Here is a 26860-nt window from a genome sequence, read left to right as displayed (position 1 = left end):
TTTTCATCATTAGTGTATAGGATGCAAGAGATTTCTGTGCATTAATTTTCTATCCTGCAACTTTACCAAATTCATTGATTAGCCCTAGTAGTTTTCTGGTGGCATCTTTAGGATTCTCTATGTATAGTATCATGTCATCTGCACACACTGACAGTTTTGCTTCTTCTTTCCCAATTTGTATTCCTTTTATTTCCTTTTCTTCTCTGATTGCCGTGGCTAGGACTTCCAAAACTATGTTGAATAATAGTGGTGAGAGTGGACATCCTTGTCTTGTTCCTGATCTTAGAGGAAATGGTTTCAGTTTTTCACCATTGAGAATGATGTTTGCTGTGGATTTGTCATATATGGCCTTTATTATGTTGAGGTAGGTTCCATGTATGCCCACTTTCTGGAGAGTTTTTATCATAAATCGGTGTCGAATTTGGTCAAAAGCTTTTTCTGCATCTATTTAGATGATCATATGGTTTTTCTTCTTCCATTTGTTAATATGGTGTATCACATTGACTTGCGTATATTGAAGAATCCTTGCATCCCTGGGATAAATCCCACTTGATCATGGTGTATGAGCCTTTTAATGTGTTGTTGGACTCTATTTGCTAGTATTTTGCTGAGGATTTTTCCATCTATATTAACCAGTGACATTGGTCTGTAATTTTCTGTTTTTGTAGTATCTTTGTCTGGTTTTGGTATCAGGGTGATAGTGGCCTCATAGAATGAGTTTGGGAGTGTTCCTCTGAAATTTTTTGGAAGAGTTTGAGAAGGATGGGTGTTAGCTCTCCTCTAAAGGTTTGATAGAATTCACCTGTGAAGCCATTTGGTCCTGGACATTTTTTTTTTTTTGCGGTACACGGGCCTCTCACTGTTGTGGCCTCTTCCATTGTGGAGCACAGGCTCCAGACGCGCAAGCTCAGCAGCCATGGCTCAAAGGCCTAGCCGCTCCGTGGTATGTGGGATCTTCCCGGACCGGGGCACAAACCCGTGTCCCCTGCATCGCCCAGCGGACTCTCAATCACTGCGCCACCAGGGAAGCCCGGTCCTGGACTTCTGTTTGTTGGAAGATTTTTAATTTCACAATTTCATCACTTGTGATTGGTTTGTTCATAGTTTGTATTTCTTCCTGGTTCAGTCTTGGAAGGTTATACCTTTCTAAGAATTTGTCCGTTTCTTCCAGGTTGTCCATTTTATTGGCATACAGTTGCTTGTAGTAGTCTCTCAGGATGCTTTGTATTTCTGCGGTGTCTGTTGTAACTTCTCCTTTTTCTTTCTAATTTTATTGATTTCTGTCCTCTCTTTTTCTTGATGAGTCTGGCTAATGGTTTATCAATTTTGTTTATCTTTTCGAAGAACCAGCTCATAGTATTATTGATCTTTGCTATAGTTTTCTTAGTTTCTATTTCATTTATTTCTGCTCTGATCTTTATGATTTCTTTCCTTCTGCTAACTTCAGGTTTTGTTTGTTCTTCTTTCTCTAGTTCCTTTCGGTGTAAGGTTAGATTGTTTATTTGAGATTTTTCTTGTTTCTTGAGGTAGGCTTGTATAGCTATAAACTTCCCTCTTAGAACTGCTTTTGCTGCATCCCATAGGTTTTGGATCATCGTGTTTTCACTGTCATTTGTCTCTAGGTATTTTTGATTTCCTCTTTGATTTCTTCAATGATCTCTTGGTTATTTAGTAATGTATTGTTTTGCCTCCATGTGTTTGTGTTTTTTACGTTTGTTTTCCTATAATTCATTTCTAATCTCATAGTGTTGTGGTCAGAAAAGATGCTTGATATGATTTCAATTCTCTTAAATTTACTGAGGCTTGATTTGTGACCCAAGATGTGATCTATCCTGGACAATGTTCCATGCACACTTGAGAAGAAAGTGTAATCTGCTGTTTTTGGGTGGAATGTCCTATAAATATCAATTAAATCTATCTGGTCTATTGTGTCACTTAAAGCTTGTGTTTCCTTACTAATTTTCTGTTTGGATGATCTGTCCATTGGTGTAAGTGAGGTGTTAAAGTCCCCCACTATTATTGTGTTACTGTCAATTTCCTCTTTTAGAGCTGTTAGCAGTTGCCTTATGTATATATATTTTAAATTGATATATCTTCTTCTTGGATTGATCCCTTGATCAATATGCAGTGTGCTTCCTTGTCTCTTGTAACATTCTTTATTTTAAAGTCTATTTTATCTGATATGAGTATTGGTACTCCAGCTTTCTTCTGATTTCCATTTGCATGGAATATCTTTTTCCATCCCCTCACTTTCAGTCTGTATGTGTCCCTAGGTCTGAAGTGGGTCTCTTGTAGACAGCATATATATGGGTCTTGTTTTTGTATCCATTCAGCAAGCCTGTGTCTTTTGGTTGGAGCATTTAATCCATTTCTGTTTAAGGTAATTATCGATATGTATGTTCCTATGACCATTTCCTTAATTGTTTTGGGTTTTTTTTTTTTTTTTTGCGGTATGCGGGCCTCTCACTGTTGTGGCCTCTCATGCTGCGGAGCACAGGCCTCGGACATGCAGGCTCAGTGGCTATGGCTCACAGGCCCAGGCACTCTGCGGCATGTGGGATCTTCCTGGACCAGGGCACAAACCCGTGTCCCCCGCATCAGCAGGCAGACTCCCAACCAGTGCGCCACCAGGGAAGCCCCTGGGTTTGTTTTTGTAGGTCCTTTTCTTCTCTTGTGTTTCCCACTTAGATAAGTTCCTTTAGCATTTGTTGTAGAGCTGGTTTGGTGGTGCTGAATTCTCTTAGCTTTTGCTTGTCTGTAAAGCTTTTGATTTCTCCATCGAATCTGAATGAGATCCTTGCAGGGTAGAGTAATCTTGGTTGTAGGTTCTTCCCTTTCATCACTTTAAGTATATCATGCCACTCCGTTCTGGCTTGTACAGTTTCTGCTGAGAAATCAGCTGTTAACCTTATGGGAGTTCCCTTGCATGTTATTTGTTGTTTTTCCCTTGCTGCTTTCAATAATTTGTCTTTAATTTTTGCCAATTTGATCACTATGTGTCTTGGCGTGTTTCTCCTTGGGTTTATCCTGTATGGGACTCACTGTGCTTCCTGGACTTGGGTGGCTATTTCCTTTCATATGTTAGGGACGTTTTCAACTATAATCTCTTCAAATATTTTCTCTGGTCCTTTCTCTCTTCTCCTTCTGGCACCCCTATAATGCGAATGTTGTTGTGTTTAATGTTGTCCCAGAGGTCTCGTAGGCTGTCTTCATTTATTTTAATTCTTTTTTTCTTTATTCTGTTCTGCGGCAGTGAATTCCACCCTTCTGCCTTCCAGGTCCCTTATCCATTCTTCTGCCTCAGTTATTCTGCTATTGATTCCTTCTAGTGTAGTTTTCATTTGTTATTGTATTGTTCATCTCTGTTTGTTTGTTCTTTAATTCTTCTAGGTCTTTGTTAAACATTTCTTGCATCTTCTCGATCTTTGCCTCCATTCTTTTTCCGAGGTCCTGGATCATCTTCACTATCATTATTCTGAATTCTTTTTCTGGAAGGTTGCCTATTTCCACTTCTATTAGTTGTTTTTCTGGGGTTTTATCTTGTTCCTTTATCTGGTAGATAGCCCTCTGCCTTTTCATCTTGTCTATCTTTCTGTGAATGTGGTTTTTGTTCCACAGGCTGCAGGATTGTAGTTCTTCCTTCTGCTGTCTGCCCTCTGGTAGATGAGGCTATCTAAGAGGCTTGTGCAAGTTTCCTGATGGGAGGGACTGGTGGTGGGTAGAGCTGACTGTTGCTTTGGTGGGTAGAGCTCAGTAAAACTTTAATCCACTTGACTGCTGATGGGTGGGGCTGGATTCCCTCCCTGTTGGTTGTTTGGCCTGAGGCGACCCAACACTGGAGCCTACCTGGGCTGTTTGGTGGGGCTAGTGGTGGACTCTGGGAGGGCTCACGCCAAGGAGTACTTCCCAGAGCTTCTGCCATCAGTGTCCTTGTCCCCACGGTGAGCCACAGCCACTGCCCACCTCTGCAGGAGACCCTCCAACACTAGCAGGTAGGTCTGGTTCAGTCTCCTATGGGGTCACTGCTCCTTCCCCTGGGTCCCAATACACACACTACTTTGTGTGTGCCCTGGAAGAGTGGAGTCTCTGTTTCCCCCAATCCTGTCTATGTCCTGCAGTCAAATCCCACTAGCATTCAAAGTCTGATTCTCTAGGAATTCCTCCTCCCGTTGCTGGACCCCCAGGTTGGGAAGCTCGATGTGGGGCTCAGAATCTTCACTCCAATGGGTGGACTTCTGTGGTATAGGTGTTCTCCAGTCTGTGAGTCACCCACCCAGCAGTTATGGGATTTGATTTTACTGTGACTGCGCCCCTCCTACCGTCTCATTGTGGCTTCTCCTTTGTATTTGGATGTGGGATATCATTTTTGGTGAGTTCCAGTGTCTTTCTGTCGATGATTGTCCAGCAGCTAGTTGTGATTCTGGTGTTCTCACAAGAGGGAGTGAGAGCACGTCCTTCTACTCTGCCACCTTGGTTCAGTACTGGTGAGGTGAGAAGTTTTAATGCTATTCTTAACCATGTGTACAGAAGTTGATTTTCTTAAGATATATTATAAACTATGAAATTTACTTGAGTGATGAGACCGGAGTCAAATATCCAATGGAGCTTGTGCAACACCAGACAGTTCTTTATAAACTGTATTACTTGCTTATGGGTTTTAATACCACATTAATAGATTTAATATAGCACTTGGCATACAGAAATACATACCCCACCATGAACACGCACAAACCAAACACTCTTGTCACTGTAACTATAAACTTTGAACCAAACACTCTTGTCATTGTAACTATAACATTTGAATAGTTCGTCATACTGGATACCAATTTCTTTTCAACTTCAGAGATAAGATCAGCACTATATACAAATGCCAAATATTAACACAGTGTGAAACTATTGAATGGCCTGGCACAGGAATTTTAAACATCCTTTTGACTACAACTAGTAACGGGCTGAACCTGCCACCAGTGTGATAAGCTGCTTCTCTAAGGAGAAGTACAGAAGTCAATTAACTTTAAACATTGAGATAATCATCACTCATTACCACATGCTGGTGTCTAAATCTTTACAAAGGTTTTAGAACACGATTTCAATTTTTCATCTGTTCCCAAATTTAATTAACTTTCTTGCCATACAGAAATCCTCACTGCTTCCCTACTCTCAAATAAATTGGGTTCATCTTTGCTTATTCGAGATAGAGTGCATGAAGTGGCCAGAATTTCACTGCCTTTGGAGGAACTTCTCAGTACATATAAAATACAATCTGGCCTCTACTATATGATCAGCTGAAAGCCTTAAATCCCTACTAATCATTCTGGAGAAGCGGCACACCACTCTGCTGTTGTGTTGAGAATTCTCGAGAAGGAGAGGAGGTTAAGAAATGACGGTGGCATGGACCAGGGTAGAAGCAATGGGAGTGGTGAGAAGTAATCGGATTCTGGATATATAATGAAGGTAGAAAACAACAGGACTTGCTGATGGAGGTTACGCGGGAAGTGAGAGAAAGAGAAGAATAAAGAATTTACTCCAAGGTTTCTGGCCTGGGGTCAAGAGAAGTTCTTCTGAAAATGGAAGCAATTAATAGCATGTTTGGGTGTCTACAGCAACAGAAGACAAGGCAGAGGATATCGGGTATAGACACAGATGCAGATAGATGGGTACATGTGGTGGAAGCTTGTGGAAGTACTCTTGATTACTTCAATTTTCTCAGTGGAATAAGATCCAAAATACAAGTTGAGAGTAAAGTTGGAGGACGTGTTGGAGGTTTAAGGAGAAAGGAATATGTATGATTAGTAACCTAGGAAAGGAGAGGAAATTGTTAAGAAAACATGGCCTGATTGTTGGGCAGCAGTAAGCAAACTCACTCTGAGTTTGTGATTATAAATTTAAAAATGAGATTAGCCTGTATAGATGCTAATGTTTGTCTCCTACTTCCGCTAAGCAAAGAACTGGCATAGAGTAGGTGGGAAGTAGGATTTAATCAGGGTTGGGTTTTGACAGCAAGTTAAAAAAGAGAGAGAAGGGCCAAGGAAACTGAAGACGTACGCATGGGAGTGGCCATGGAAGTTAAGCTGGGTATGGAAGAGAAGCGAGGATATAAGAGGAATGAGGGGCACTTTAAATGTGGTAGGATCAATGCCACATAACCAGAGGTTCTTCCCTGTTCAGTGACGCTTTGGTATTTTTGTTCTATTATTTCTGTACTTTGTACCTGTTTATACATCAGTTGTTAAAATATGGGAGAGATTATGAATATGTGACTCTGTTTGGAGCCTAGTACTATATGATGCACAATTAGATCTTTAAACTTGCCTACTCATGACATTCAGCCTAGTCTCTCTTCCCAGCCCTGCCCTCAAATGCAAATGCACAATGTACAGGCACACACTTACATGTAAAATAACAGTGATTACCTTTGGGTGGTGACTACAGTTTTGTTGTTGTTGTTATATGGAGTTTTGGGTGAAGGTTTTTTTCCCTTGTACTTTCTAGTTTCTAAATTTTCTATATTGCGTATGAAATGCTTTTGTAATTTAGAAAAAATGTGTAAATGAACATATGTATTTACATCCATATATACTTAAATGCTGGCTGTGCTCCCTAATGAGGTATTAGAAGACTTAACCAGGCAGGATTAAGGCCATAGACAAATTTCAGAAAATAAGAGATCTCAGAGGATAGAAGGTGACATACTTTTAAAAACTACCAGTTTTCACAAAACATATGCATGGATCATTGTCCAGCAAGTGAAGAATATTAAAATGCATGACACTGAATCTACAATTAAAACAGTAAAATATTTTTAAATTGGAAGAAAGGCCATTACAAACCTGCTTCCTGCTTTGAGCTCTCGCATTCCGTAATCTTCGAGCAGAATAAAAGATAAAATAGCCCACAGTTGCTGCCGTAATAATAAAAAAGGACACAGAAACGAAGAAAATTGAATAGTGATTCACCCAAGGTCCATGTTTTTTCCCTACTTCAATGACCATTGTTACTTGTATGCCTCTTTGAATAGACTGTAGAATTTTTGTGCCTTTCAGATTGCCAATCATGATTGCAACAATGTCTCCTGCACCTGTAAAAGAAAAGGAATTCAGTTTTAGTTTGGTAAAGCATTCTTAGTATAAAAATCCAATTGCTAAAATGATTTTAAATGACACTCAATGAAACATAAACATGCTGAGACTTGGTTACTGATCTTAAGGAACTCATAGTTTAGTAAGGAAGCTATGATATACAACAAATACCTCCCCTCCCCTCAGGTTTGCCACCTATAATTCAAAAGTATTGGGTTTGGGACCCAATTTGCCTCTTACATGAAGGCTTTCTTAAAGACAAGTAGTCACCTGGATGGTAGGGGATTCTCCTAGAGAATCTGAGATTTGAGAAAGACAAAACTATTTAACTATATGTTTCCCAATTTATGAAGTGATAGACTATCTCATGAGCTCACTACTAAAATGTATAAGGATCTACATATCAGGATTAGTAATTTGAGACAAATAATGATTACAAGCCCAAATGGACAACCTATATATATGTCCATGTGCCATTTTTCTATATCCTCAAGAGCAATATAAAATTTGTCCAAGATGCTCTAAGGTTTTGCATGGACCTAATCAGGTTAGCAATGAATATAACATGTAAAATTGATAGAAATGTGTTTCTATTCAACCCCACCTAAAGTCAAGTCTGAAATCAGACTAAACTTATTACTTAGTCTAATCATCTATAAGTCTTAGTCTAAAGGCCAAATCTCTATAACATCTCCCACTTTACTGACTTTATAAATCTTATGATAAAAATAAAGAACAGACATTATCTTTCCCAGTGGTGTGTGAATGTTAGATTACTCTCACCATTCCAACGCTTATCACGGTTTATATTCCTTCTAGTTTAAATGACCTGAGACCAATAATCTTTAGGAAGAGAATAGAGTTCTTTGAATGTTAATAGCATTCACACTTTCAGTGGATCAAATCAAGAGTACAAACCTTAAATGGCAATGTATATAGCAGAATTATTATGCAAGTAATCCCTCAAGTTTATGGCCCCCAGTGGCCAAAGTCTACGAAAGATCAAGATCCTCTTCTCACTTGAAGTTACCAATTCAAAAAATATATTCATAGGGTATTATTAAAGATCCTTAAAGTTCCAAAAGACATTATTTTTACATATGACAGCCATTTAGTTAAACCCTTTTATATAACTTTGCTGACTCATTTGCCATTACTCAGTTTGGTAACACTGACGACTCACTCTCTTCCCATTTACATGAGGAAAATCTCAGAAGCAATGGGAAGTGAACGAGGCTGAAATGTCTTCTTTGCATCTCTTTCCTCTATCAGTATATAATGCAAATAGTCCTAAAGAACTGGCTATTTTGCAAGAGAGAGGCTCATTTTTCTCTTTATTTGGGGGCTTTACATTTCTAGCTTTGGCACTAAAAGCACAGAAATTATTTCAATTCTCTTTTGTCACTATTTGGCTTTTCACTACAAGCCATCTATCAGGAAAATTTCTGGCTATAAAGTTTTGATTAACTATATAACCTAGCGTTCATTTCTGATATTGTAACCTGAATAATTTTTGAAAGCATATATCATTCTAAAAATGAGGTTTTGGAATACATGATAATTTTAAAGATTTCTTTTTAAATCACACATGTGTCCTTCTAAATGTTTTTGACTAACAGAAGTAAGTTTTCATTCTTTTAGAAGATATGAGGTGGGTGGCAGGGCTGGATGCTCAGGAACATACTGGCCATTGCGGTCAAGTGGAGATTAAAAAACAAGGATACTAGAGAATGGACTTGAGGATATGGGGAAGGGGAAGGGTAAGCTGTGACAAAGCGAGAGAGAGGCATGGACATATATACACTACCAAACGTAAGGTAGATAGCTAGTGGGAAGCAGCCGCATAGCACAGGGAGATCAGCTCTGTGCTTTGTGACCACCTGGAGGGGTGGGATAGGGAGGGTGGGAGGGAGGGAGACGCAAGAGGGAAGAGACATGGGAACATGTGTATATGTATAACTGATTCACTTTGTTATAAAGCAGAAACAACACACCATTGTAAAGCAATTATACTCCAATAAAGATGTAAAATAAATAAATAAATAAAATAAAATAAATTTAGGGTAGGAAAGAGAAAAAATAAAAAACAAGGATAGTCAAGAAATATACATTGTCTACACATAAGGAACAATGCTGTGCCTCAATCGCCCCAATTCATATTCATATATGCTATATGTAGTCCAACTATCTATTGAATTAGCTTTCTAATCATATAAAAGATCTATTTCTAAGCATTATTATATATCTCCTCCTCCTTACACCCTTGCAACTATTTAAAAACTGCTCCCCCTCCACTGTTCCTGATCACACTTAATGGCATCACAACCCTCTGGTCACCGGGTTTAGTAACCTCAGAATCACATTTGAATACTCACTGCTAACCTAGTCTGTCATGTAGATAATACTTCCTTGGCATCTCCCATTATCAGATCCTCTGTTCCATTCCTGCTGCCCTATAATGTAGGCCCTCATAATTTCCTTGCCTGAGCTACTTCAGTAACCTCCTAACTGGTCACTCTAACTCCAATTTTCCCCCTTCCCTTAAAGTTTCATCAGCCTTCCTGGTTGACATTTGTCATCACTTGGTTGGATCATGCCTCTTCCCTACTCAAAAGTCTTTAATGGCTCCTTATTACTCATTAAATTTCTGACTCCTTGGCCTAGCATTTAAAGCCTTACATTATCTGGTCCCAAGCGAACTTTTCCAGTATGATGTACCTCCACTACACCCCCATCTCATGAACACTTAGATCCAGCCACATGGGATCGGCTAGTGTCATTCACTCTTCATAACTTTCCTTTTGCTCATTCTGTTGTCTCAGCCTAAAATGCTCTACATCTGCTCTGACACTCCCCCTTCCTTCTCTGCCTGTCTATGTGTTACTCAAGTCCCAGCTCAAATGCTGCCTCCTGTGTTATTTTCCCGAGTTCCAAGTGAGAATGTAAATGCTCCCTCTTTGCTCCTCTGTTACCCCCTCTCTAAAGAACATTTTAAGGGCAGAGACTGTCTTAATTAACTACAGTAACGCCTTCCTTTATCTGGTATTGTCAGAGAATTAGGTATTCCATATAAGTTAAATTCCCAAGTAACAAAAAGTTTTACACAAATACTTAATTTCAACAATTTTGAACGGACATTTTAAAAAGGCATCCGTACAGCCCTATTTTCCTAACTAGGATATACTGATTATGATTTACTATTGATAGTGGATCATCTTTGTAAGCCATTATTTAATACAGTAGTTAGGTTATTTGTCCCCAAACTGTTATGATTTTTCACCAAAGTCACAGACTTGGAGAGCTGGAATGGACCTTAGATATCATCCAGTCTGACTCTTTTTTTTTAAATTTATTTATTTATTTATTTATTTATTGGCTGTGTTGGGTCTTCGTTGCTGTGCGCGGGCTTTCTCTAGTTGCGGCGAGCAGGGGCTACTCTTTGTTGCAGCGCGTGGGCTTCTCTTGTTGCGGAGCACGGACTCTAGGCGCGTGGGCTTCAGTAGTTGTGGCACGCAGGCTCTAGAGCTCAGGCTTAGTAGTTGTGGCACAGGGGCTTAGTTGCTCTGCGGCATGTGGGATCTTTCTGGACCAGGGCTCGAACTCGTGTCCCCTGCATTGGCAGGCAGATTCTCAACCACTGCACCACCAGGGAAGCCCCTCTGACTCATTTTTGAGTTCTCACTTTGGGTAATTTTCTTTGGGGGAGAGAGGTTGTCACTTGTTGCTTCTAGCAGCATCTCTCCCCTCTTTCTAATTTTATACATCTAATCTACTGTCAGCTATGAAAAGTCAATCAAGCTTGGATCTAAACAAAGAATAAAACAGGCTCCCAGAGACAGCTTGAGGGCTTCAGTGCAAGTACCACCCTCTGATATTTAGTTTGGTTGCTCAGTGATATTTTTGTTTACTTCCTGAACCCTGGCTATGTTCTGGATAACTGAAATTGCCAGATAAGATTCATCTGTAAACTAGACCCTATTCTAAGTGCTTTACCTGTATTAACATATTTAATCCTTACATCAACCCTATAAGGTAGGCATTGCTATTATCCCATTAGAGATAAGAGTGACTAACTTGCCTAGGATAACACAAGCTAATACGTGCAGAACTGGTATCTGAACCCAGGCAGTTTGGCCTCAGTGCTTCTGCTCTTCACCACCATTCTACATCAGTTCTCTATCTTCAATGAAACCTAAAGCTATTATTTGACTGTAAAAAATAAAAATTAAATAGGTACATTCGGGATGGGGAGTAGTAAATGTTTAACAACTGGCTCTTGGGGGAGGTGGAAGAAACCTTGATTTGTAGTGTGTGCCAATTTCCATGGTATAAATACTACTCCCATGGCCATATGAATGTAGAGTTGGGAAAATATGGGTACAATTGGCTGAGTCAGATGACTCCAGTGCACCACTGGACGTTACCGAGTCAAAACTTAAATACAAGTAGTATACAATCCAAAACTTATAACGAAATTACTTTGCTTATTCTTTTCACTTATTCATACCTACTTTAAAAAGCCAAAGTTCATGTACAGCCCCAAGTAAAATTTGTTTTCCTATTTGCTATTGTTAAAAACACAAAATATGTACCCTAAAACTTCAAAGAAGAACAATCAGACTTCTTTTTGTGGAACGGAATAAAAATCTTTTTCTGACTGGGGCGTGTGAGTGAGTGAGTGAGTGAGTGAGAGAAAGAGAGAGAGAGAGAGAGAGAGAGAGAGAGAGAGAGAGAGAGTGTGTGTGTGTGTGTGTGTGTGTTTTGCTACAGCGGGCATGCGGAGCCTTTTTCTCCCTTAAGCTTTCTTCCTGTCCTTAAAATATTGGAGATTCAAGAGGCTGTTATGCTTCAGCTAATTCCAAACCTCTCAAATTAAAATTAATGACTTTGAAAGTGATCTTTTGAAAGCATCACAAAACATATTCTGTATAAAAAGTTAGCCATTTATTATAAGAAACACAGATGTGGTCGTATTCAGAACTTATTTTGAATGTTTAATTTCTCTGATTTCTGGTGTGTTGAGGAATAGAAACTTGAAGGCAACTTTGAAAATGCACAGAAAGCCCAGAAGTTTTTCTCATCTTAAATAAGATTTAGAAAATATGAAGAATGACATTTTTTCAACAGGATGATTAAAATACAATCTTTTGCCTATTTGGAAGGATGAAGTATTGCTAATCCCTTCCTGGAGAAACTCAAAGCACTTCTTCAGTGATTATAAGAATTGATCTTCTTTGAAGACAGGAGTTCAGACACTCAAGAAAACAAGCTCAGTTAACAGAAACCTAACCTGTATCATTGAATCTATGTTCTTTATGCTGCAGAATTTTGCATATCGGTTTATTCTCTCACAGTAGTACAATAATGTATTAAACGGAAATACTTTTAACAATCTTTAAAATTATCGCTATTTCCTTAAACCATTCTTACAGTTGATCTTTTTTTTTAAAGTTTGGCAGTTTCTTTCTTGTTTTTTTTTATAAATTTATTTATCTATTTATTTATTTTTGGCTGCGTTGGGTCTTCGTCGCTGCGTGCGGGCTTTCTCTAGTTGCGGCGAGCGGGGGCTACTCTTCATTGTGGTGCACGGGCTTCAGTAGTTGTGCCTCATGGACTCTAGAGCACAGGCTCAGTAGTTGTGGCTTGTGGGCTCTAGAGCACAGGCTCAGTAGTCATGGTGCATGGGCTTAGTTGCTCCGTGGCATGTGGGATCTTCCCGGACCAGGGCTAGAACCCGTGTCCCCTGCACTGACAGGCAGATTCTTAACCACTGAGCCACCAGGGAAGCCCCTTACAGTTGATCTTTAAAACCAATGTTGATGTACTAATACATAGACTCTTATACAAGGTGTCAAGCTTTTCACTTTTCTATCCAAAATATTGCTACAACAACTATCTCATTTGGAAAGTACCAGGCTTAAGAAGCCAAATATGGGTTGTACAGCTCAGCTGATTAAAACATGGTGCTAATAAGATCAAGGCTATTCAATTAATCTTCTTGTGGATCAGTTATACAGAAGACAGTACCTCTAAACTCATTAAGTATTTTATAAGTATCTATACACATGCCAGACACTGTGCTAGGCCTTGGGGCTACAGAAAGGAATAAAATATAGTTCCTGCCTTCTAGGCACTTGCAAATGTCTCCTATATATTAGCCATTCACCACTAGGAATATGAACTAAGAAAGCGAAATGAATTGTACATATCCATTTTCATGGCCAGTAGTAGAAAAAAAGGATTTCCAAATCACATTCCGAACTGATACTGGGTTAGAATAGGTTCCTATATAAAAAAGACAACTTAATTTCCTTCAATGTCCAGTAATTTGTAATATAACAAACTGTACTTGTTTTGATATTTCTGAACTTGGTAGTACTCCTTATTTAAAAATTGGTAACCAGAAACAGACTAGAGTTTGAGGGAGGGAAGAAGTATCACGTGGCAAAAATAACCCTGAAGTGGGAATCAGACCATTGGGTTGCAGCTTTTGCCTGAAGGAAGCAGGGCTGTACTAAGCTTCTAAAATCAATTCTGGCAAAGGAATATGACTACATCTCTCCTGCTATCCTTACAGAATTTTCAAACAGCTATTAATTTAATTGTTTTTCCAAAAATCACAGCACCCATTCCCACCAAAAAGAAAAGAAAAATCTTTAACATGCTAAAAATGTCTGGTGAGGAAAACTGATCATTAATCGGACAACAAACCTTTATGGCCTAAACCCTGATCACAGAACAGCTGTCATTTCAGGATTTGAATCTCTCCAAATCTGCACTTGGTTTCAAGGATTTATTCATAAACTTTTAAAATGTCTTTATTGGAGTATAATTGCTTTACAATGCTGTTAGTTTCTGCTGTACAACAAAGTGAATCAGCTATATGTATACATATAGCCCCATATCTCCCTCTTGCATCTCCCTCCCACCCTCCAGATCCCACTCCTCTAGGTGGTCACAAAGCACCGAACTGATCTCCCTGTGCTATGCAAATACATAAATTTTAATGTTTTGTATCTGATAAATTTTCAGAGTTGAAAAGCAAAAAAAAAAAAAAAAAACAACAAGCTGTCATTTTTACAATTCTAGTGTATTAACATCACTTTATAATTAACAATTTAATGGTCAAGAATAGCTAATCTGGGTCCTTGTTGCTTAAACACATGTTCCTGGGTCCAGCAGAACTTTAATTTATCTTGAAAGGATTTATCTTGATAGGATCATTGTAGCAGTCACTCTACAGGGAATCCTTGAACTTCCCACTTAAAAATCACTAACAACATTCTATGGCTCAAGTTTTTCACATTCTCACTCTGATATCTAGAGTATTTTGGGAGAAGGGACAGATTAGGAATAGATAATAATTAAGCAGAAGAGAAAATTCAGACTCCAATTTCAAATGTTCAACAGTGAATAAAGGTTTTGGCATGTGCCTATCTTGGGAGCAAAGGTAATAAAATAGGCCATAGCAACTCTTACTACTGTTACTCAATATCATTCAATTAAAATATCATTCAATTATAATTAATATAAATAAAGGTTATCTATCCTCAGCACTACTGGCAAAAAATACTTTTTAGTTATTATTCATAATATATAGAAATTTGACCCTAGGATCCTGCTGGTGGCCAACCCCATTCATTTCTTTCAAAAAAACTAATGATATTATGGTTTTGGTCTAATCTTATTTATTTGTGAACACAGACAAATTCACTGAATAAATTATTTATCAAGTGCAAACCATGTAGTGAGCTCTGTGCTTCTGGATCTTCCTCCTCCCCCCACATTTTAATATTAACATGTCAAAATGTAAAATAAAGTCTAAAATATTTTACAATATATGAAATATCCTAAGCATATGGATGGCATACTTACAGCACCTTGGCATTCAAACACAAAATACAAGGAGGCGAGGAAAGCTGTTCTAGTATCTATTTCAACCAGTTTTCCACTTTTAATATTAGAAAGAAGTATTCACAATGAGCGACTTACAAATGATAAAGGCAATTGAAAGCCAAAGTAGCTCTTCTAAAAATAAGCTCACATTCAATACTGCCCAACATTCTGATGATACAATGGGGTCACCACTTCTGAATTTACTTGTATCTGGAATGAACAAGATCTAGGTGTGACAAATTCCAACATAATTCTCTAACAAACATTTCCTCCATTAGAAAATCTGGAACCAATTCAAGTGAACTTCTAAACATTCGTTTTGTCCACAGTAGCTTTTAAAAGTGCAGTTCCCCCCCACCCCCTCCCTCATAGCCCAAACTCTTTGAGCAACTGGGGAAGGTCAATGTATTTCAAAGAGGGATATCAAAGCTCCCCAGACCAAGCAGTCCTAAGTGGGATTTTTTTAAACCAATAAAAAAAAATTATCTAAACTTTTAAGCCAGACTAGCCTCTCTTTATTCAAATTCCTGTTTTGTGACAACTTGGTTTTTTGCCCCCTTTTAGTTATTGCCAGTCACCAATGAACCAAATTTAGTTTCTTAAATTGACTGCTTCATGGCAGCTCTCTGGATGAAAAAAAAAATAATTTTATCATTGCACCTCAACAAATATACAAATGATTTCTTAAAAGTATCTGGAAATACATGTCTGTGGTTTACTGGAAACCAGACAAATCAGTTCTGCACATCCCTTTAATATGTTATGATCCTAACTAGTCTTTAGGTAAATTCTAGTCTACAGCAGAATATGAAATAGGCTTTAGTACAGGTTGCCTGTCAGTTAAAACAATGGTTCTTAACTTTTTGTACTGTTACAAATCATCTTTTTGAGGGAGGGGTGGTGGCAGTGAAGATGACCAAAATCACCTTCTATTATTAGCATCCTTTTAAGCCAACAAATGAAACAGAAGCACACAGCCATGGGTAGTTCAGCAGGTTGCCTTTCTTTCTGTCCTGTACCCCCAGGTTTTGAAGGTAATACTACATTAGGGAATGGGTCACAGATTTGATATGGCACCAAAAAAAATCTCAGGAGCTGGAACCCTCAGGAAACAGCATATTAAAGACACTAGGAAATTAGAAACCATGCTGTTCCAAAGGTCACAGATGCATAATTTGTGGATGACATGTCATATTCACAGATAAACAATTCTTAGAATTATTATTAAAAACCCTAGTCCTACCAGGCCTCTTCTGATTTCCACAAGTGGTAATGTTTAGCACATTGTTAAGAACCCAAGGGCTAGATCAGCATTTCTCCAAGTTTCTAGACTTGGGACTCCTTTATACTCTTTAAAGTTATTGAAGACTCCAAAGAACGTTTGTTTATGTAGATTATTTCTATTCATATTAATCATATTAGAAATTAACAGAGAAATTTTACATGTATTTATTCATTCATTTAAAATAACGGCTGTAAATATATGTTAATATAATTAACATTTTTAAATCAAAAATAACTATTTTCCCAAAAAACATAATAAGAGTGGCATTGTCATTTGTGCAAACCTCTTTAATGTCAGATTTAATAGAAGACAGTTGGATCTTCATATCTGCTTCTGCACTAGATCTACTGTGAACTGTTTTTCTGGTTGAAGTATATGAAGGTAAATCTGTACTCACACAGATATGTAATTAGAAGATTGAGGAGTGTTTAATAGGTCTTCCAAACACCCAAGGCTGAATAACCATTGTTTGTAAGTAGTTCATTCAAGTTAAAAAGGAGTTGCTTGGAGAAAACAGCTAGTTCAGCTCACAACTCAGTCATACAAGTGCTTTGTGCCTACTTCCCATTTCACCACACAGAATAGGCAAAAAAAAAAGTTGTGCATGACAGAGTAGAGATTTAATAAAATTACTTATTCTTACTGCTACATCAAGGACATTCCTAAGTGAAACTGGCATTTTCTTTTTACTGTAAATGCATGGAGGTATAGTATACAACATAGCTTGTTGTTTCTGTCTTAACTGGTGCTAAGGTGCCAGCAGCTTTTCCCCACCGTTGCTTTTATACCGTCCGTGTAAATGTCAACACAGTGAATTCTGCAAATAATGTCTACGTATTACTGTGAAAATAGTTTTGACCTCATGGGCCCCTGAAAGAATCTCAGGGACCAGTGCTCCCAGATCATATTTTGAAAACTGTCAGGCTAGATCAATGATCCTCAAACTTTAATATGCATGAGAATTACCTGGGAAACTTGTTAAAACATTGAACTCCCTGGGCCCCATTCCCTAATTCAGTATGTCTGGGGTGGGGCTTGGAAATCTGCTGTTTAACAAGTTCTGTGGGTTCTTTTGCTGCATGTGGTCTGTGGCCCATACTTTCAGAAGTATCGGGCTGGAGTTTGATTATAGTTTGATGTTATGGTCAAGGAGTTTCAAGATAGTGTTCCAGTCACTCTAGCCAGATCAATGCCAATCCTTTACCCTGCATGGAAAAACTCTGCCAATAGACTTATTTTTTGAAAATTAGCTACATAATAAACAGGCCCATTTCTTTTCTGTTATAATACTGCTTCATTGTCACCATTGTCTTTCACCAAAATCACTGTAACAACCTCCTAACTGGTTTCTACGCCACCAGTCTCAGTCTTCCAATTCATTCCCCTCACAGCTACTGGATAAATTTTTCTAAATGGGAAAAATGTTCATGTAATTCCTTTGCCAAAGGCCTTTAAAGAGCTCTTTGCCAAAGGCCCTTAGCTGGTCTCCATAAAGCTCTGTAGCTTTATTCACCTACAGAAGAAAGTTCAACCTCCTTTTATAAGATCCTGACTCATCTGCGTTAGATAGGTTTTACACTGTCGAGTGCAGGCTTCCCTTGAGGTTATCTGGTTTACTTGAGTTTCACTAAACTATGGATTCTTTCACGTTAGGGACTGGGTCTTTCACCACTGTAACTACAATGTCTAACAGAGTGCCTGGCACGTAACACATGTCAAATAAATATTTGATGAATGCAATTTTAACTGTGCTATATTTAGTGGTAATTTGAATCTTGATTGAATCTGAAAACAAATTCATCCTTTAAAGATAATTGTGAACAGAGTCTAAGATGCGCCTCCTCCCTGCATTCAAAGATGGCATTTCTTCAACACTGTTTGCTTATAAGCAAGGACATATTATCTATACACGGGTAACAAATTAAATACTAATCCTACTCTGCAAACCCTGGGTTTAGTGTGACGCTTATTGCTACAGTGCTGATCCCACTGAAATCACCATACTGCCAGAGCAGCACTAATGGTGGCAATAATCCCTCTCCAGCCTGGGGTTTGAGTCCACTTCAGTTTCACACTTACATTCAGGAGCTAGGATGGATGCCATTTTAGCCCCAAGTTCAAGTTAGAACCCAGTTATCCTGGTTCACTAGCAGACTGGTTGTTTGGACACTTATGAGGAAGTTCAGAGGACATAAAAGAGAAGTCTTGAAGCAGTTGGAACAGGTTGAGTGTTTATACAACCTTAAATTTGTGCTGATACTGAGGAAAATAAAATAATAAGATATTGCTATTGCCAGGCCAGGCAGAAATTGTAGTATGTATATTATTTGATTAATAGGGTATTCTGTAATTGTATTAAAATGTTTATGCTAAAGTTTTCTATTGTCATAGCTTTTGTTTTGGAGTAGTAAGATTTCTAGAAACCAAATTCAATATTTGTTGCTGCTCTTTATTAATGTTTCCTGGAGGAATGCTAGTCAGTAAACTCCACAGCATCAATGTATTCAACCCTTTGGGATAATAAATTACACGATATCCAGAGCTATTCAGAATCTGATAAAACTATTTAATGGCTCAAGGTAAAGCAATTACTGACTAACAATATATACACAACAGGTTAAAAATAATCAGATCTCTGTTAGGCAGTAAAAAAGATAAACAGGAGATTTAGGAGTTTCGCAAATGAATGTTGGAAATTATGGTGCTCTTTTGTCCTTGTAGTTATTGGTTCTGTTTTCCTGTAATGTGAGACCTTGGGAAGGAGAATTCCACTGAATAAATTGCTGCTGCACCCAGGGGGGAAAAATGAGCACAAAACCAGGCCATAGCCTAGGCATAAAATAAAATTCTGACATGGCCTCCATCATGCCACTTTACCCTCAAATTTTCAGACCAGGTGAAATTAGTACAAGAATGTATGGACCTAGAGACTGTCATACAGAGTGAAGTAAGTCAGAAAGAGAAAAACAAATACCGTATGCTAACACATATATATGGGATCTAAAAAAAAAAAAAAAGGTCATGAAGAACCTAGGGGTAATACAGGAATAAAGACACAGACCTACTAGAGAATGGACTTGAGGACACAGGGAGGGGGAAGTGTAAGCTGTGACAAAGTGAGAGAGTGGCATGGACATATATACACTACCAAACGTAAAACAGATAGCTAGTGGGAAGCAGCCACATAGCACAGGGAGATCAGCTCGGTGCTTTGTGACCACCTAGAGGGCTGGGATAGGGAGGGTGGGAGGGAGGGAGACGCAAGAGGGAAGAGATATGGGGACATATGTATAACTGATTCACTTTGTTATAAAGCAGAAACTAACGCAACATTGTAAAGCAATTATAGTCTAATAAAGATGTTAATAATTTTTAAAAAACTAAAAAAAAATTCATTTGTAAATGAGTTGTTTGGAACTAGAGACAATACATTTTCCCATAGTAATGTTGGTAAACAGTGTCTGAGCTCCCAAATGAGCCCACAGATTACTTCCGTGTGGAATGCTTGGAGGACTAAAAACTTCAAAGCAAATATAAGTTATTATTTAACCTATATTTGTAATAAAACTTCTCAGAAAAAAAATCACAGAAATACTTAAAGCAAAAAACAAACAAACAAAACAAAAAACATTTAAAATATCTTAAATAGTGGGACATAAGGAAAATGCATATTTAATCAGGAGGATTACATGGTTAATGGGAAGTTTCTGTGGAGACTGTGGGACTGAGTTATGGACACATTCAAGTTCGTCAGATATTGAAAGCACTGGCTGCTTATAATGTTTAATTTCTCTTCAAAATAAATGGCATCACATAGAAAGAAGCTCAAATTTTTTTGAAAAGGAAGATGGGGTTCAGTGAGAGAGAGAGGTGGGGGGAATATCTAAGGTACAATTAATTAAGCTATGAAAGGCAAAGGAAGTGGGTATAAAAGTGGGATACAAAATGTATCCTAAGAGAAAAAGAAGTGGTACAGAAGCTACCCTTGAATTTGACAGTTTCTTGTGCAAACCACCAACTTGTGGAGATTCACATAGCAGAATAGTATTTCAAGGGAAATGCCAATTTTGAAAAGAAGTACAGAAGTTCCCCAACTTATGATGGTTTGACTTACGATATGTGTGGTATGATACTCTCTCGTGATGCTGGGCAGCAGCAGTCAGCCACGTGACCAATACACTTACCACCATTCTGTACCCAGACAACCACTCTGTTTTTCACTTTCAGTACAGTGTTCAATAAATTACATGAGATATTCAACACTTTATTATCAAATATGCCCAACTGTAGGCTAATATAAATGTTCTGAGCACGTTTCAGGTAGGCCAAGCTAAGCTATGATGTTAGGTAGGTTAAGGTGTATTAAATGCATTCTCGACTTAACAATATTTTCAACTTATGATTGGTTTATCAGGATGTAGCCCCATCATAAGTTGAGGAAGATCTGTAATTCAATTTTACTGATGTGTTAAATGCAATTTTGATTGAGCTTGTATGTTCTGCATATCATTAATGAAGTGTAAAATAAGAACACCATGATTCTCCTCTGCCCTTATTCTCACAAAATCTCTTCCTCTTTTCTAGAATGACAGAAGCTATTGTCATCAGATGAACTCAGTGTGTCATGGGTTAAAACTGCCAATATATTGGATTCTTCTTCCTAAGCTGTTAAATTTAGCACTAATCTTAAAAGTATTGAATAGAATAGATATTGAAGGGGGCTAGTGAAGGGAAGCAGGTCTCTTATGGGAAACAAACAAAAAAACCAAGAAAGGTGAGATATGTGTAAGGGGGGAAAGAAAAAAACACCACTCGTGATACAAAAGGAAGAGAAGAGAAATATTCCATATTAAAATAGAAAAAGTCATTCTTTAAAGTTCTGTAGTGTTCAAGGCTCATTTTACATATGAAGAAACCAGTTAGTGTTAACAAGAAAGAAACCAGTTAGTGTTAACAGTTGGTCACTAACAATTATGTAAGTTAGATATATTCAAAAGACCAAAGTAATTCTTCCTTAAATTCTCATAATAGTCAGTAAATCATTTCTATTATAAGGTATGCTTCGTTCCTGTTGTTGCAAAGGTCACATTATTAATGCTTTCTTTAGGATTTATCAACACTATAGGAGAATTTTGGATTTTCTAAAATACCTGATTTTTTCTGATTACAAGTATAAAACATATTCATTATAGGAAATTCAGAAAATACAGACAAATGATAATGACGAGGACAATAATCACCTATAATTCCACCAACCAGATATAACCAAGGTTAACATTTTGGTATATTTTCCTTTCAAAAGCTAAGACTTTTTAGTTGCAGGCAGCATTTAACTAAGCTACTTCAACATTTTATCTGAAATGATAATGATTAATATCTTGAGGGAAACATACACACACACCCCAACAAGTGAGTTCAAGCACCATCTTCTTTCAAAAAAGGTCAAAATAAATAAGGTTAAACTCAAAATCACTGATTTGTATCTAACTTGAGCATTCAAGCATTAAAACCAAGTAAAGCGCGACTAGGTTCTGAACCCAACAGCCTCCGTCAAGTCAGGCATGAATCACCAAACTTTCTTTTCGGAAGAAATCAATATTGTAACAAGCCTATGGGTAAATTTAAGCAATAATTATATGTCATGATATCTAGGAAGACATACATACATACAGCTGAAAAAGACAGAACAAGAAATGGAAAAATAACAAAGAGCCCTTGTGCTCTGCTTTGCCCATAGGGCTCCAAAGTGGGGTGTTAACAGCAAAATGTGGCAACTCTAAACTGGCTTAATAACTGTGTCAAAAAGTCCATGGGGACTTCCATGGTGGTGCAGTGGTTAAGAATCCACCTGCCTGTGGAGAAAAGGGAACCCTCCTGCACTGTTGGTGGGAATGTACATTGATACAGCCACTATGGAGAACAGTATGGAGGTTCCTTAAAAAACTACAAATAGAACTACCATATGACCCAGCAATCCCACTACTGGGCATATACCCTGAGAAAACCATCATTCAAAAAGAGTCATGTACCACAATGTTCATTGCAGCTCTATTTACAATAGCCAGGACATGGAAGCAACCTAAGTGTCCATCGACAGATGAATGGATAAAGAAGATGTGGCACATATATACAATGGAATATTACTCAGCCATAGAAAGAAACAAAATTGAGTTATTTGTAGTGAGGTGGATGGAATGAGTCTGTCATACCGAGTGAAGTAAGTCAGAAAGAGAAAAACAAATATCATATGCTAACACATATATATGGAATCTAAAAAAAAAATGGTCGTGAAGAACCTAGGGGCAGGATGGGAATAAAGACACAGACCTAGTAGAGAATGGACTTGAGGACATGGGGAGGGGGAACGGTAAACTGGGACAAAGTGAGAGAGTGGCATGGACACATATACACTACCAAATGTAAAACCAATAGCTAGTGGGAAGCAGCCGCATAGCACAGGAAGATCAGCTCGGTGCTTTGTGACCACCTAGAGGGGTGGGATAGGGACAGTAGGAGGGAGGGAGACACAAGAGGGAAGAGATATGGGGATATACATATATGTATAGCTGATTCACTTCGTTATAAAGCAGAAACTAACACACCATTGTAAAGCAATTATACTCCAATAAAGATGTTAAAAATAAAAAAATAAAAAGATCACTTAAAAAAAGAATCCACCTGCCAATGCAGGGGACACGGGTTCGATCCCTGGTCCGGGAAGACTCCACATGCCTCAGAGCAACTAAGCCCGTGTGCCACAACTACTGAGCCTATGCTCTAGAGCCCACAAGCCACAACAACTGAGCCCATGCACCACAACTACTGAGCCCACACGCCACAACTACTGAGCCCACGTGCCACAACTAATGAGCCCACATGCCACATCTACTGAGCCCACGCGCCACAACTACTGAAGCCCATGCATATAGAGCCCGTGCTCTACAACAAGAGAAGCCACCACAGTGAGAAGCCCAAGCACTGCAACGAAGAGTAGCCCCCGCTCGCCGCACCTAGAGAAAGCCCGTGCTCAGCAACGAAGACCCAATGCAGCCAAAATTAATTAATTAATTAATTAATTATTTTTTAAAAGTGAGTGTATTCTGTGCTTGGAAATAACTACCTACAGTGTGCAGCTGAGGATCACCACAGTTAACTAGCTCCAATACAGTGAAGGATTTGTTTCTGTAGGTGACTAGGCTCCTACCACATGCTGTAAGAAGTCATTTCCTCAGGAGACAAAGTTGACAATTGTGCTGCTTCAAAGATTCTTTGTCTTGGGGCACAAGGTAGTCTTCTGGGGTTCTGGTACTGTTCTGCTTCTTGAGCCAGGTGCTGGTTACACAGGTGTGCTTGCTTTGTGAAAACTCACTGAGCTATACGTTAATTATTTCTATACCTATTTGGTATGTACATTATTCTTTGATGAAATTTACATATACAAAAAGTTATTCACCGCTAGGCAGTATTTGTGGTACCCTATCAAGTAAACTTTGGGAAAAACCCCAACAATAGTTTACAGTTCAGTGGTCATCATGAATAAGAAAGGCCGTTTTAGTCAATGAGGTGCTACTTAACCAAGCAACAAGGAAACTGGTTGCAAACCTCATTTGTAACAAAGACATCACCTATAGGAATATTATAGGAGAAGAGGAACTAAGGTACAAATGGTGATCAAACCTTTCAAAACACCAAGGCCACAGTAGGCAATGAACATGGGTTAGACCAGATCACATTTATGGCTAGTAAGTATATTTTTATGTAAGGCTCTTTGGGGCATATTTTTGTTTTAAATGTTCCAATTCACACCCCTCCCTGTCACCATTTCTGCACTTCCTTTCTGCTGGTTAATGGAAGAGAAGCTCAATTCCCACCCCTCCAATCAATGACCACCATCTTCAGCCTACAAGAGAACCCTCTCTCTATTTTTAATTACATGGGAAAATGCTTAGAATAATAAGCAGGATGCAAAGCTGTATATATAGTATATAATTATAATTCTTTAAATAATATATATGCAGAGCAAAGGAAGCAAATGACAAAAAAACACCCCCAAATGCTAAAATGGTTATATTTATGGCTTTTTGTGTTTTCCTTTAAACTGTCTGTATTTTATTAATACTACATTAATATTCATGAAAAAATAACCATTATGATAAAAGTAGGATACATGGAAAAAGAGACTAGAAGGAATATTAATGGTACCATCTCTGCATTGTGGAATTATATGTAGCTTTTATTTTTAGTTTTATACTTTTCTGTATTTTCCAAGTTTTCTGCAAGATGCATGGTTAAGTTTATAATCATAAAATAACTTAGAAAATATCTTTGGTACCCTCCTCTATTTTCTCCATTTAAGCCTGAGAACAGAGACTAAATGTGGCATTCTATATGAGACAACACACATCTTCCATGGACTGGGGGAAATAGTTCTTTATGTGCTTAGAAAAACAATTCACCGATCAGGCTATATTTTTGTAAGGTTTTTATGTTATGGGATTCCACATTCATCAACATGTTCACTGGAAGCACTTTAATTGGAGACATAAGTTGAATGGTGTAAATCAAATTTTTAAAACATCAATAAAAAATAGAACAGGGAAAGTTCAACGTAAATACTCACTGTCACTATTTCTTTGTTACCTAGGTCATTTTGCCATTAAAAACCCATAAACTGGCACATGATGGTGACCAACATAAAAATTAGGGCGTTTGCAATCTTGAAGTATCTGTACAATTTTAGTCCTCCTTATTTTGTATATTCAGGCAAGAAGCACAGTACTTAGCATACAATAGACCCTTGATAAATGTTTAATGAATTGAATTTCAATCCCCTTCCGTTAGATATTTTTCTAGGGAATCAAATGACCCTCTGGCATTGTTGTGTATTTAAGGCCACTCAAGAAGCATTTCCAGAGTACATAAAGTATAAAGGTTCCTATGGGGAATATGACAATAATAAAACATTAAAATGATTACGATACAGTAGGAAGGTAAAATATATAAACAAAAAACTACCAGCAAAATGCAGAAAGTAATGAAGCAACTGACAAAGGATTAATTTCCAAAATTTACAAGCAGCTCATGCAGCTCAATAACAAAAAAACAAACAACCCAATCCAAAAATGGGCAGAAGACCTAAATAGACATTTCTCCAAAGAAGACATACAGATGGTCAACAAACACATGAAAGAATGCTCAACATCATTAATCATTAGGGAAATGCAAATCAAAACTACAGTGAGATATCATCTCACACCAGTCAGAATGGCCATCGTCAAAAAATCTAGAAACAATAAATGCTGGAGAGGGTGTGGAGAAAAGGGAACACTCTTGCACTGCTGGTGGGAATGTGAATTGGTACAGCCACTATGGAGAACAGTATCGAGGTTCCTTAAAAAACTACAAATAGAACTACCATATGACCCAGCAATCCCACTACTGGGCATATACACTGAGAAAACCATAATTCAAAAAGAGTCATGTACCAAAATGTTCATTGCAGCTCTATTTACAATAGCCCGGAGATGGAAACAACCTAAGTGCCCATCATTGGATGAATGGATAAAGAAGATGTGGCACATATATACAATGCAATATTACTCAGCCATAAAAAGAAACGAAATTGAACTACTTGTAATGAGGTGGATAGACCTAGAGTCTGTCATACAGAGTGAAGTAAGTCAGAAAGAGAAAGACAAATACCGTATGCTAACACATATATATGGAATTTAAGGAAAAAAATGTCATGAAGAACCTAGGGGTAAGACAGGAATAAAGACACAGACCTACTAGAGAATGGACTTGAGGATATGGGGAGGGGGAAGGGTGAGCTGTGACAAAGCGAGAGAGAGGCATGGACATATATACACTACCAAATGTAAGGTAGATAGCTAGTAGGAAGCAGCTGCATAGCACAGGGATATCAGCTCTGTGTGTTGTGACCGCCTGAGGGAGGGTGGGAGGGAGGGAGACGCAAGAGGGAAGAGATATGGGAACATATGTATATGTATAACTGATTCACTTTGTTATAAAGCAGAAACTAACACACCATTGTAAAGCAATTATACCCCAATAAAAATGTTTAAAAAAATGCAGAAAGTACTATAAGAGATGGTGTTCTACAGGAGATAAGAGAAGAGACTATTTTGTTTTTGGTGTGGGGGCTGTGGTGGGAAGAGGAAATGAAAGAATTACGAAAGGCTTCAAAGATGAGGAGGCATCTGTGCTGGGTTTTGAAGGATGGGTAAGGTTTTGACCAACAGAGCTGGTAAGAAAAGGGTATGTAGGCAAAAGCAGAAGTACGAGCAAAGGAATGATAATGGGAAAGAGTAGAGAACATGTTTAGGGATCAATATGAGACAAGAAATACATAAAGCTTCACAAGTAGGTTGGGACTAGATCATTAAGAGTCTTATATGCCATGCTGAGAAACATAGTCTCAAATTTATAAGTAATGGGCTTTTGAGCAATGGCGTATGTGTGACCAGAGCTGTGTTCCGGTGGCCACGTGGAGGAAGAACCGAAGAGAAGTGACTGGAGGCAGGGAGACCAAGGCTAAGTATTTGTTCCCATGAGAAGACACAGGAACTGAAAGCAGTGT

At 38.2% G+C, this 26860-nt stretch overlaps 1 protein-coding gene across 2 annotated transcripts in view; it reads right to left on the bottom strand.

Moving 5' to 3' along the window:
- RNF128 (ring finger protein 128) overlaps positions 1-26860 on the bottom strand; it is a gene marked incomplete at its 5' end in the record, with an annotated part of 98280 nt that overhangs the window by 27001 nt on the left and 44419 nt on the right. For both annotated transcript variants that reach the window (XM_082681841.1, XM_082681840.1), the window contains one exon: positions 6831-7078. In XM_082681841.1, the coding sequence (XP_082537967.1) occupies positions 6831-7078 (248 nt within the window). The remainder of the gene's footprint in view (positions 1-6830; positions 7079-26860) is intronic.

The sequence above is a fragment of the Grampus griseus genome (genome assembly GCF_964374135.1).
Source record: "Grampus griseus genome assembly, chromosome: X".
Classification (NCBI taxonomy): Eukaryota; Metazoa; Chordata; class Mammalia; order Artiodactyla; family Delphinidae; genus Grampus; species Grampus griseus.
Note: the sequence above shows the minus strand (reverse complement) of the source record. Positions and strands in the feature narration are given on the sequence as shown.